The following is a 13,834-nucleotide window of genomic DNA, read 5'->3' on the forward strand; positions in this document are numbered from 1 at the left end:
TAGAATCACTATAAGTTTCAGGAAAAAAAATCATATTGGAATTTTAATGGTAATGTGCTGAATTTATAGATTACTTTGTGAAAAGTTAACAACTTGAACTGATTTAATATTCCCATCCAGAAACAAGTCTGTTCATTTATCAAAAGTGGAAAAAAATTTTTTTACTTTCAAGTCATATGTATGTTTTAATTCACTCCTAGATACTTTTACACTTATGGTTGGTATCAGAAATGTTGTTTTAAAACTCCATTGTATTTTCTATTAGATATTGTAGGTATTTAGGAAAACTTATGAATGTTATATATTTTATATTCATACAAAAATGACATTTTGAGCTGAAGTTACTACTTGGTGTCATTCTTATATGTTTTCATGGAGAAAGAGATTTCCAGTTTGGAAACCGGAAGTCTAGTATTTTCTTTTCTTTCTTTTTTTTTTTTTGTGCGATGGTCTTGCTTTGTCGCCCAGACTGGAGTGCAATGGGACAATCTTGACTTACTGCAACCTCCGCCTCCTGGGTTCAAGCGATTCTCCTGCCTCAGCCTCCTGAGTAGGTGGAACCACAGGCATGGAACACCACGCCTGGCTAGTTTCTGTATTTTTAATGGAGCTAGGGTTTCACCATGTTGCCCAGGCTGGTCTCGAACTGCTGACCTCAGGTGATCCACCCACCTTGGCCTCCCAAAGTGCTGGGATTACAGGTGCGAGCCACCGCACACCCAGCCATTTTCTAAATAAGCAATTTAAAAAGATTTCTGTAGGATATAAGACACAGTATTGATTCCTACAAATACGGGTAGGCTATTTCTGTCATATTGATCACTGTTACACTATTTCTTCAGGGCCTGGCAAACTGTAGGCATTCAGTAAAAGTGTGTTGAATGAATTTATCAATTTATTATATATTAGAGGTTTGTATTTTGTGATTGTTTTCTGTAGATGTGTTGTATCTCTTAGTTTTTTTCACTAACGTATGTTCTATGAAGGCCAATATTTAGCCAGTGTGCCTCAGTATGTAAGTATGAGATTTTTACAGCTTGAGCCCATCTTGATAGATTTCATATGTGTTCTGATTGCATGATGCCTGCACTGTGCCAGTTGTTAAATATTTGAATAATGCCTCTGCAATGTCATTGTTATATTGTGCTGAATTATTTTTGACTCAGTGAGTAATTTGTTAGAAATAGGTTACTTGAGAAATCCCAAACTTTTGTATTCATACCATTTTTATTTATGATGATTTCATGAGCTCTGCAGCTCGCATCAGTGGTATTTTGTGCATTTGCTTTTTTTTTTTTTTTTTTTTTGAGACAGGGTCTCGCCCTGTCACCCAGGCTGGAGTGCAGTGGCACAATCTTGGGTTGCTACAACCTCTGCCTCTCGGACTCAAGCCATCCTCCCACCTTAGCCTCTAAGCAGCTGGGACTATAGGCATATGCTACCACACCTAGCTAATTTTTTGTTTTATTTTTGGTAGAAATGGGGTCTTACCATGTTGGTTGAAGACCCCAGGCTGGTCTTGAACTCTAAGTGCAACTGATCTGCTCTCTCGGTTTCCCGAAGTGTTGGGATTACAGGCATAAGCCACCATGCCTGGCTGCACTGGCTTCTTTTTAAATTGTTGTTTTGAAATAAGTAATATGTGTTCATGGCACAAAATTCAAATTGTTCAAAATTGTATGTACTAAAATCTTTTTTTTTGCCTTCTATGCAATAGATCTTTTCCAGAGACAATCAATATTTAGTTCATTCTTAGACATATTTAGCACATGCGTAGGTCTATGTGTAAATGATTTACACTCAAATTGTAGCCTACTGTTCACACTTTTCTCCACCTTGATTTTCTCACTTAAAGTATCTTAGAGATCTTTCCTATCATATGGAGTGGCCTCATTCTTTTCTATATGTACATCACATTTCATTGTATAGTTATGTGCAACTTCATTAACTTTTTTTTTTTTTTTTTGAGACAGAGTCTTACTCTGTTGCCCAGGCGACTCACTGCAACCTCTGCCTCCTGGGATCAAGCACTTCTTGTGCCTCAGCCTCCCAAGTAGTTGCGATTACAGGCACGTGCCTCTATGCCTGGCTAATTTTTGTATTTTTAGTAGAGGCGGGGTTTCACCATGTTGGCCAGGCTGGTCTTGAACTCCTGACCTCAAGTGATCCACCCACCTCGGCCTCCCAGAGTGCTGGGATTACAGGTGTGATCCATCACACCAGGCCATCATTAACCTTTATCTTGTAATTTAAAAAAATTCAATACAATAAAGTTCTTGTATCTAACATCATTATCTAAATGTGTCTATAATGTAAATTTCTAGCTGCTTGATTGCTGTTTGAAAAATAAAAATTTTTGATAGATATTACCAAATTCCTGTTTTTTTGTTTATCTTTTTTTTTTTTTTGAGACATGGTCTCACTCTGTCACCCAGTATAGAGTGCAGTGATGTGGTCTTGGCTCACTGCAACCTCTGCCTCCTGGGTTCAAGTGATTCTTGTGCCTCAGCCTTCCAAGTAGATGGGGCTACAGGCGCCCACCACCACACATGGGTAATTTTTGTGTTTTTAGTAGAGACCGGGTTTCACTATGTTAACCAGGCTCGTCTTGAACTCCTGCGCTCAAGGGATCCACCTGCCTCGGCCTCCCAAAGTTCTGGGATTACAGGTGTGCGCCATCGTACCCAGCCCCAAATTGCTCTTAATAAGTCCTATTGTACCTGTTTCCTCAACAACAGTGATGTATGACAGTACCTGTCTCCTCATGTTCTTGCACATACTATGTATTATTTTTATATGTTGTTAGAGATTTGGAATTTGTCAAATATGTAAAAATGGTATATTAGTGTAGTTTTAATAGTCATTCATTTTGTAACCAAAGTTGAGTTTCATGTTTTAGTGCCACTTTTATTTCCCTTTTTGTTCATTGCCTTTGCCTAAATTTTCTTTTCTTTTCTTTTCTTTTTTTAGCACCCTAGTTCCCACAAGCAGATACATTTTCTTTTAAAAAATGTTTTCAGGAAGCTATTTGTACTTATGTAATGATGTGGGTTGAAATGATTTTCTAAGTGTTTACTTTTGATTTTATGTTTTTTTGCATATAGAATTTATAATTATTATATAGTTAAATATGTCAATATGAAGTCCAGAAGTCTTAAAAACTCTTAGTTAGAAAAGTGTTTACCACTTGAAGTGATAAAATGTTTTTTGTATCATTTCATTCAGTGCTTTTATTTAATTAATTTTTATTTTTAGAAACATGTCCTACTCTGTTACCCAGGCTACAGTTCAGTGGCGTAATCATAGCTCACTGTAGCCTTGAAGTCCTGGACTCACAAGACTCTCCCGCCTTGGCCTCCCAGAAGTGCTGGGATTACAGGCATGAGCCACCACACCTAACCCATTTAGTGCTTTTATGACTTTTATTTTAGACTTATTTTATGACTTCAGTTTTACATTTAAATCTTAGACTCATTTGGAATTTTTTTTATGGTATGAGGGATGGATGGATTGATTTTTTCCCCCCCAGATATTTGAATATAGCTATCCCTAAACTTATTTATTTATTTATTTTTTTGAGGCAGAGTCTTACACTGTCACCCAGGCTGGAGTGCAGTGGTGTGATCATAGCTCACTGTAGTTTTGAACTCCCAGGCTCAAGCAATCTTCCCACCTCAGCCTCCAGAGTAGTAGGGCTACAGGTACCCACCACCATGCCCGGGTGTTTTTTTTTCTGTTTTTTTGATTATGGAGACAGAGTCTGTCTGTGTTGCCAGACTGGTCTCAAACTCCAGGCCTCAAGTGATCCTCCTGTCTTATCCTCCCAAAGTTTTGGGATTATAGGTGTGAGCCACCTTGCCCAGCCACTAACCTTTTGATTAAATGATCTTTGTTCTATTTAGATGTCACTGTTACCATATAATAATACAGATATGTAATTATAAAATTATAAAATTTATAATAATAATAACCACCACCACCAGCCAGGCATTGTTAGTAATAAGCACCTTATTCGTATAAATACTTGTGTTTAAACATTTTTTTTTTTTTTTTTGAGACAGAGTCTTGGTCTGTCACCCAGGCTGGAGTGCAGTGGCTGGATCTCAGCTCACTGCAAGCTCCGCCTCCCGGGTTTACGCCATTCTCCTGCCTCAGCCTCCTGTGTCGCTGGGACTACACCTCGCCCAGCTAGTTTTTTGTATTTTTTAGTAGAGACGGGGTTTCACCGTGTTAGCCAGGATGGTGTCGATCTCCTGACCTCGTGATCCGCCTGCCTTGGCCTTCCAAAATGCTGGGATTACAGTCTTGAACCACTGCGCCCGGCCGTTTTTAAACATTTTTATGAGTGATGTCTGTAGATTGGTTAATTGGTTAATAGTATTGTAAAAGTTAATTTCCTGGTTTAAATGATTATACCATGATTATACTATGATTATGTAATATATATACATTGGGGAAGCTGAACGAAGAGTATAAAGGAATTCTGTACTTTTTTTGAATGTTTGAAATTATTTCAAAATAAAAAGTTACAGACAAGGAAATAATACAAACAAAACCAAAACAGCTATATTAAAGTTCTTATTTGAATTATGTATTTTTAAAATTTACAAACAATATATTTATGGACAATATAATCTAATTCAACAGTTTAAGTAGAATGGAATGTATCATAGTATAATGAATAGCTTATAGCATTTATCCAGGAGGACTAGCTAACCAGGCACATATAGTTTTTAGCTAGGGCCGTGTAACTAGGAGAATTGACTCCATCACAAGGAGAGACTGTTTTAGTAGAATCCCAGCTATCATCTCCTAACACTGCTTGGTAGTGATAATACAAAGCATTGTACACTGAAATCTCTGCCAGAGCTTTCTGAGAAAGATGAAATGTCTTTATCACTGTGCTTGCCAGGAGTTCTTGTCTCTCTGCATGCAAGTACGGATCCTCACATTGTTCATTTCCATTTTTTTCAGTCTCTTGCCTGTCTTTATTTTTGTCAGAACCTGGGATACATGTTGTTGATCCTGCTGAAAGGAATTTTAATTTATTTCCTAGTTTCGAACCTTCCTTGCTTTCCTGGACTAAACTCTACTTGGTCATGTCTGGTTTTATTTATAAGCCATTGGATTTTTTTTTTTTTTTTTTTAAGACGGAGTCTTGGTCTGTTGCCCACACTGGAGCTCAATGGCATGATCTCAGCTCATTGCAATCTCTGCCTCCCAGGTTTAAGTGATTCTCCTGCCTCAGCCTCCCAACTAACTGGGACTACAGGCACATGCCACCGTGCCTGGCTAAGTTTTTGTATTTTTTTTTTTTCCTTTTTTTTGAGACGGAGTCTCGCTCTGTTACCCAGGCTGTAGTGCAGTGGCATGATCTCAGCTCACTGCAATCTCCACCGCTCGGGTTCAAGTGATTCTCCTGCCTCAGCCTCCTGAATAGCTGGGATTACAGGCGCATGCCACCACGCCTGGCTAATTTTTGTTTTTTCAGTAGAGATGGGGTTTCACCATGTTGGCCAGGCTGGTCTTCAACTCCTGATCTCAGGTGATTCGCCTGCCTTGGCCTCCCAAAGTACTGGGATTACAGGCATGAGCCACTGCGCCTGGCCATTTTTTGTAGTTTTTTAGTAGAGATGGGGTTTCACGGTGTTAGCCAGGATGATCTTGATCTCCTGACCTCGTGCTCTGTGCACCTTGGCCTCCCAAAGTGCTGGAATTACAGGCATGAGCCACCACTCCCTGCCGGATTTGTTTTTTAAAGTTCACTTTCTTCTACTTGCATACCTTTTGGGTATGCAGTTTAGAAATGCATAATGAAAAACCGAGAAGTATTCAGAAAGAAAAAAGTGTAGGTGAATCATGTGTGTAACTATTTCTGACAGAGATCTTTAAAAGGTCTAGTTGATTGTATTATCGTATACCTTAAATGTAGGTATTTTTACATTTAAAACAGTTATTTAAAAAATCTAGTTAAATAAGATAACTCTACAAAGGTAATTCTGAAAGTATTTTAATTCCTTTACATAATTAGGATTTATTTAAAATGTACAAACCTTCCCTCTGTGTTGGGAGGCTGTGGATGAGATGACAAGGCCAGTATAGCTATAGCGTTTTCAGATGTGTGACTAATTATATGTAAGTTATACTGATTATTGACAGAAAAGAAGAGAGGTAAAATGAACAGGCTTAATAAACCAAAAATTTGACTAATATAAACTCCAATGTGTGACCATTCTGAGCCTTTTTCAGCTTTTCAGTTTTACCATGAGCTTATTACTTGTTTGGTTAACAAAGGACCTTTAGATTATTCAGTGTAGTTCACAGATTTGATACTTCATAAGCGACATACTGAATGAGAAGCAATTGTACAGCTGATTTAGATCTTTATTGGTAACAGGTTAGTAGATAGCAATTTACCTAAGACATCCTATGTTTGTTTTTGTTGAAAAATATTTTAATGTTTATATTCTCTTACTTGACTTTACTGTCTAAATTTGGAGATTACTTCAGAAACTTCAGTTTTTGAGCTGTGTGTGTTCATTAAGAATTTTTTTTTTTTTAATGAACCTTTTGTTTTGGAGGAAGAATGTGAGTAGTTACTGTTAATCTAATGTTTAGGAACATGCTATAGTGATATTGAGGATACTAATGCTTTTACTTTTTTTTTTTCCTTGGAAGTTGGTAGGAGGACAGTTTGATTTAGAAATGAATTTCATTATCCAAGAAGGTGAGAGTATCAACTGCATGGTGGACCTACTGGAAAAATGTGACATTACTTGCCAAGCAGAAGTCTGGAGCATGTTTACAGCTATTCTGAAGAAAAGCATACGGAATCTTCAAGTCTGCACTGAAGTAGGCCTTGTTGAAAAAGTGCTTGGGAAAATTGAAAAAGTTGACAATATGATAGCAGGTATGATTTTTTTCTATAGTACAATGTATGCAAAGAGATAAAGTTTAATTTTTAAATACTTATTTTTCTTATTCCATGCAGCAATATTTAAGAAATATTTGAGCATGTAGCATGCACCTAGAACTTTAGTGTCCAAGCCCTTAAATAAGCACAGTTTATTTTAAATATTCGAGAAATATAATTAGCTGAGTTATTTTATTGTTTTCTTTTGTTTCCAGATCTTTTAGTTGACATGTTGGGAGTGCTGGCTAGCTATAATTTGACAGTTCGCGAACTAAAGCTTTTCTTCAGTAAACTTCAAGGAGATAAAGGACAATGGGTAAAAAAACTTAAGTACTCTTTGGTATTTTAAAGTATCCCCCTCCCAAACACATTAGTAGCTTGTAAAGTAACTGATATTATTATACATGGGATAATTGTCAAATTGAATAGATTAATTAAAATAGCATTGAGATCCCTATGGCTACTCTTGCCATACTTGGACCCTAAAAGTATGCACTAAGATAATGGTGTTTCAGGCAAACTGATAATTTAATTCTTCTTCCAATTGTTCTTTAAATGTACATTCAATATTTATTAGAAAAGAAGATAAATGTAGAGAAAGAAAAGTATTAGGTAATAGTGCATACCTTTTCTTCTTTTTGATCTAGTTTTATCTGAGTCCCTTAAACTTGAGTAACTCACTCTGTGAACAAAAACCTCTGCAGTTAATTGGATCTACCCTCTTGAGATGCAACTTAGGAGTCATTTGCAATGGGTAGTATTGGGGGTGAACTTATTTTGAACCCCAAGTGCCTTATCAAACTGTTTCTTCAACCATATAGTTATCTGTCCTGTTGAGGAGGAGTAGTAAACATTTTCTCTATTTTTGTTGCATTTCCAGGCTTATTTTAGTGCCCTTTACATTGCCCACAGCAACAGCTCAGTCAGCTGATCCTTAATCTAGCTTTCATTAAATGTATCTAAAATTGTGCCCTATAATTACTCTTTTTCATTATGTTAAAATTTAGATTCTTTAGCATATTTCTCTCAAACTCCAGTTTAATGTGTTTAATTTTAGAGTTTTATTACTGATTGTCATTGAATTTGATTATATTTCTGGTTCTAGCTTACCTTGTGTTTGTCGTCTTATAGTTTTTACATCTGTGAATGTGTAAGGCAAGTGTCGGAAAATTTGGAAACATTTTAGTCATTGTTTCTTCAAATACTGTCTTCTTGTCCCCCCTTCCCATCTTTTCTGGGACTCCAATTACAGATATATTAGACCTCTTGATATTGTCTCACAGGTTACTGAGATCTGTTAACTCTTTTTTTAGTGTTTTTGTGCTTTATTTAAATTGTTTTTATTGCTATAGTCTCAAGTTAACTGATCTTTTCTTCAGCAGTGTGTTAATTCCATCCACTGAAATCAGATAGTATATTTTTCTTTCTGTAAATTCTTTTTTTTCCTTTCTGAGATGGAGTCTTGCTCTGTTGCCAGGCTAGAGTGCAGTGGTGTGATCTCAGCTCACTGCAACCTCCACCTCCTGGGATCAAGTGATTCTCCTGCATCAGCCTCCTGAGTAGCTGGGATTACAGGTGCACGCCACGACACCTGGCCGACTTTTCTATTTTTAGTAGAGACGGGGTTTCACCATGTTGACCAGGATGTTCTTGAACTCCTGACCTAGTGATCCGCCTGTCTCGGCCTCCCAAAGTGCTGGGATTACAGGCATGAGCCACCGCGCCTGGCCTCTTTCTGTAAATTCTATTTGGTTCTTTTAAATATTTTCCATCTTTTTCCTCATTTAATTCTTTTAAATCCTTGAAAATATTTAGTATATTAATAGTTGCTTTAATGCTCTTGTTTTTTCATTCTAGAATGTCATTTTCTAGGTCAGTTTACTCATTGATTTTGCTTCTTTATGTAGGTCACATTTTTCTGCTGCTTATGGCTACTGAATTTAGACAATATATCAGACAGCAAATTTTATGTTGCTGAGAGCTGGATTTTGTCATATTTTATGATTGTTAGACTGGTTTTGCAGGCAGATAAGTTATTTGTGGATCAAAGTTATTTGTGGATCAACTTTATCCTTTAAAACTAGTTTAAAGGTTTTTTTTTTTTTTTTTTTTCCCCAGTAAGGTTTAGAGTGGCTGTTATGCTAGGGCTAGTTTAGCTTTACTGTTCAGGCATGTCTCTTACAGAGTCTCTATAGAGTAACTCTTAAGTCGCAGGCATAGGACAGGAGGTAGCAAGACTGTGGTCTCTCCAAAGTGTCTAGTAGGGTCTCAACAATTCCTAGCTCTGTATTAGTTTTGGGAATTCTTTAACTTGAAGCTCTTACTATCTTAGCCCCACCATGTTGAGTTTTATCGTAAGCATGATCAGTCTGATATTAAGCCAAAGAGTCAGTGCAGTTTCTGGGACTTCTCTGTTCAGTTCTTTCCTCTGTAGTATTCTGCTCTGAAACTTCTATCCACTGTGGATTCCACTTTCTTTCCAACTCACTGAGACTTTCAAGTTTTGTTTGGTTTCCCTGTGCAATGATACGGAAATTGACACCAGGTTTAAAGTCATTTTGTTTGTTTTCTCAGGGATCACAGTCTTGAACTACTCTTCCTCCATACTGAAAACTGTTTTTGTTTGATACATTTTGCCCACTTTTGTAGTTGTTTATAGTAGGTTGGTGCGTCCAGGTCCTATTACTGTGTCGTGTCCAGAAGAGAAAGTATATATTTAATTTTGGTTTTTATTTATATTCACATTATTTATTCTGAATATGTAATATATTTTTATTATATTCATAAGCATAGAAAATTATAGATAAGAAAATAGCAAATAACATGAACTAATATTTATTTATGGTGGGCGCGGTGGCTCAAGCCTGTAATCCCAGCACTTTGGGAGGCCGAGACGGGCGGATCAGGAGGTCAGGAGATCGAGACCATCCTGGCTAACACGGTAAAACCCTGTCTCTACTAAAAAAAATCCAAAAAACTAGCCGGGCGAGGTGGCGGGCGCCTGTAGTCCCAGCTACTCGGGAGGCCGAAGCAGGAGAATGGTGTGAACCCGGGAGGCGGAGCTTGCAGTGAGCTGAGATCCGGCCACTGCACTCCTGCCTGGGCGACAGAGCGAGACTCCGTCTCAAAAAAAAAAAAAATTTATTTACAGACGTACAAACCACACAATCAGATGAACACAAAATCATTAATAATTAGAGACATTCACATTAAAACAGTATTGATATGTCACCTTCCATGTGTAGTTTCTCAAGAATTTTAAAGTTGGAAAATGGCAAGTATAGTTTGGGATACAGGGTTATTTTATACTTGGTGTGCTTTTCGTTGGAATGAATGCTAGTGGAGCCGATCTCAAGATGAGTCTAGTGCTACTTAGTCATGTTAATTATACTGTATCCAGTGATTTAGTAATTCACTCCTTAGTTCATATTCCAAGAAATTCTCACATAGATCCATAAAATACACGAGGATGTTCACTGAAGCATTATTTTTGATGGCAGTGAATGTTAACATGGATGTTCATCAAGAGAGTGGATTGGTAAAATGTACAAAAGGCACAGAATAGATTGTTCTTTAATAGAATCAGTGCATGGAGTAATAGGAATAGATGTAAAATATATAGGAAGAAAGCGATGATAAGTATAAGCACATAAAAAACCCTTTTTTTTTTTTTTTAGACAGGGTCTCACTCTCACCCAGGCTGGAGTGCAGTGGTGTGATCATGGCTCACTGCATTTTCAGCTTCCTGGGCTCAAGAGATCCTGCCACCTCAGCCTCCGAAGTAGCTGGGACCATGGATGTGCACCACCATGCCGGGCTAATTTTTGCATTTCTTTTAGAGACTGGGTTTCGCCATGTTGTCCAGACTGGTCTCAAACTCCTGAGCTCAAGCAGTCTTCCCAAAGTGCTAGGATTACAGGTGTGAGCCACCACACTCAGCCCCAAAAAACATTTTTGAAGGAATAATCTACATATAAAAGATTAAACATGTTAATATAGCGGCCTATGGGGAGCGGGAGGAGAATGAGAATAGGTTTAGATGATAAAGGGAAAAAATAATGAACTATTTATAAAATGAGAGCAAGGCCTTGCTCAGATATTCATTACATTTATTTAGTTATTTGATATTAGGCATATTATTTCTATCTTTTGCTGTCATAGCAGTGCAGTGAAAAACTCCCTGTATCTAAATCTCTGCCCTTGTGATGATTACTTTAGCATAGATTTTTGCATGTGGAAATAGTGCATTGGTGGACATGAACGTTTTACAGACTCTTGAAATATGACTACTACATCTTTTTCTTTTCCTCTTTCTTTTTCTTTCTCAGACAGAGTCTTGCTCTGTTACCCAGGTTGGAGTGCAGTGGTGCTATCTCGGCTCCCTGAAACCTCTGCGTCCTAGGTCAAGCAATCCTCCCACCTCATCCTTCCAAATAGCTGGGACCACAGGCACTTGCCGCCATTCTTGGCTAATTTTTGTATTGTTTTGTAGAGATGGAGTTTTGCCATGTTGCCCAGGCTGGTCTTAAACCTCTAGGCTCAAGCGATCCCTCCACCTTGGCCTCCGAAAGTGTTGAGATTACAGATGTGAGCCACTGTGCCTGGCCTAAGTTTTTTTGTGAAAGGCTTTCCCAGTATTCCCCTAGCAATGTCTGTCAAGTAAAGTGCTTATGTTAATGTATTCTTTTGTTGACTGATTTATAGGAAAGGAAATTTGGAGGAATGATGTTTCTAGATGGACATGCTACAATACTGTATTTTATTTTATTTATTTTATTTTAACTGCAAAGTTATTTTGGTTATTTTACTTTGGAATTTATTTTAAAAAAATCACTGATTGTAGTTACATGTTATTATGCTTTTATAATTGAGCAGTATGATTAATTGAAAATTTCTTGTTCACTTAAGAATGAAGCTTTCCACTTAATATTTAGGTGAAAGGTTGCCAAACTTTTACACAGTTAGTAATTATAATTTATATCATCTATGAAAATAAGATGAAGACAAACCAGTGATTTCATTTGTAGTTTGACCCTGTTTTGAACTTTTAAACTTTTAACAAGGAGGAATACCCTGCACTTTTCTTATTTGCTTATAAACAGATTAAAATGACATGGTATGTCTGATTATCTTTTGTTTTTCCTTGTAACTGCAAATGAGATTTTCATTTTATTGCTGATTGTTTCATGTATTAGAGAATTGTGGACCAAAGAAACATTAATCAAATAAACTCAGCATTGCAGCTTTTATATGTATATGCTCTGTGTATACATATATTTATATGCTATGCAGTAAAGGTATATAAATATGATAGGGAAGTTTAATCCACTCTCAGTTTCAAGGAAGGCTACCCTGAGGAAGTGACTGTTAAGATGAGCTCTAAAGGCTGGGTAAGGTTGACTTGGTTAAGAGGGGAGTAGAGGAGCCCTTTTGAGAACATTTTAAGCACAAGGAATAGCTTTTGCTGAGGCCCTGTTGTGGGAAGAAGACTGAGAGAAGGATGGAGTGCAGGGAGAAGGGGAGAGTAAGAAGCAAAATGAGGCTAAAGAGGTAGATAAAGTATCTTATAATCCATGTTAAAGATTTTGGTCCCTATTTTAATGGTGAAAGTACAGTTTTTTATTTTATTTTTTGACTTTACGATGGTGTGAAAGTGATATGCATTCCATATGCTCCTTGACTTAGGATGGGGCTACCTCTGGCTAAACCCATCTTAAGTTGACAGTATTTTGGGTCGAAAACATACTTTCAATTTACATTATTTTCGACTTACTGTGGGTTTATCAGGATGTAACCCTATCATAAGTTGAGGAGCATCTGTATAGTTGTTTAAAAGGATGGACTCTGGAGCAGATTGAGTTCTGATCCTGACCTTGACAGTTATTGACCATGTAACTTTGGGAATGTTCCCCTGCCACAGATTCTTTTTATGTAAACTGGGGATAATAATAATAATACCATCCCATAGGGTGGTTATGAGGTTAAAATATTTTAGTGTTTTTGAAGTACCTTTTTTTGAAATGTTCATTTTTATTTTTTAACTTTTATTTTTCCATAAGTTATTGGGGTATAGGTAGTATTTGATCACATGAGTAAGTTCTTTAGTGGTGAATTTGTGAGATTTTGGTGCACCCATCACTTGAGCAGTATACACCATACCGTATTTGTAGTCTTTTATCTCTCGCCCCCTCCCACTCTTACCCCAAATCCCCAAAGTTCATTGTATCTTTCTTATTCCTTTGCGTTCTCACAGCTTAGCTCCCACATATCAGTGAGAACACACAATGTTTGGTTTTCCATTCTTGAGTTACTTCACTTAGAATAATAGTTTCTAGTCTTATCCAGGTCACTGCAAATGCTGTTAATTCATTCCTTTTAATGGCTGAGTAGTATTCCATTATATCTATCTACCTATCTATCTATCTATCTATCTATCTATCTATCTATCTATCTATTTATCTATCGATCTATCTCACAGTGTCTTTTTTTAAAAAATTATACTTTAAGTTCTAGGGTACATGTGCACAACGTACAGGTTTGTTACATATGTATACATGTGCCATGTTGGTGTGCTGCACCCATTAACTCATCATTTACATTAGGTATATCTCCTAATGCTATCCCTCCCCCCTCCCCCCTCCCCACAATAGGACCCGATGTGTGATGTTCCCCTTCCTGTGTCCAAGTGTTCTTATTGTTCAGTTCCTACCTGTGAGTGAGAACAGATGGTATTTGGTTTTCTGTTCTTGTGATAGTTTGCTGAGAATGATGGTTTCCAGCTGCATCCATGTCCCTACAAAGGACACGAACTCATCCTTTTTTATGGCTGCATAGTATTCCATGGTGTATATGTGCCACATTTTCTTAATCCAGTCTGTCACTGATGGACATTTGGGTTGATTCCAAGTCTTTGCTATTGCA

At 37.2% G+C, this 13,834-nt stretch overlaps 1 protein-coding gene across 1 annotated transcript in view; it reads left to right on the forward strand.

Moving 5' to 3' along the window:
• LRBA (LPS responsive beige-like anchor protein) overlaps positions 1–13,834 on the forward strand; it is a 621,489-nt gene that overhangs the window by 77,810 nt on the left and 529,845 nt on the right. The window contains exons 3-4 of the mRNA XM_017871033.1: positions 6,679–6,910; positions 7,129–7,229. Of these exons, the coding sequence (XP_017726522.1) occupies positions 6,679–6,910; positions 7,129–7,229 (333 nt within the window). The remainder of the gene's footprint in view (positions 1–6,678; positions 6,911–7,128; positions 7,230–13,834) is intronic.

The sequence above is a fragment of the Rhinopithecus bieti genome, unplaced genomic scaffold (assembly GCF_001698545.2).
Source record: "Rhinopithecus bieti isolate Rb0 unplaced genomic scaffold, ASM169854v2 scaffold_3878, whole genome shotgun sequence".
NCBI classification, from domain to species: Eukaryota; Metazoa; Chordata; class Mammalia; order Primates; family Cercopithecidae; genus Rhinopithecus; species Rhinopithecus bieti.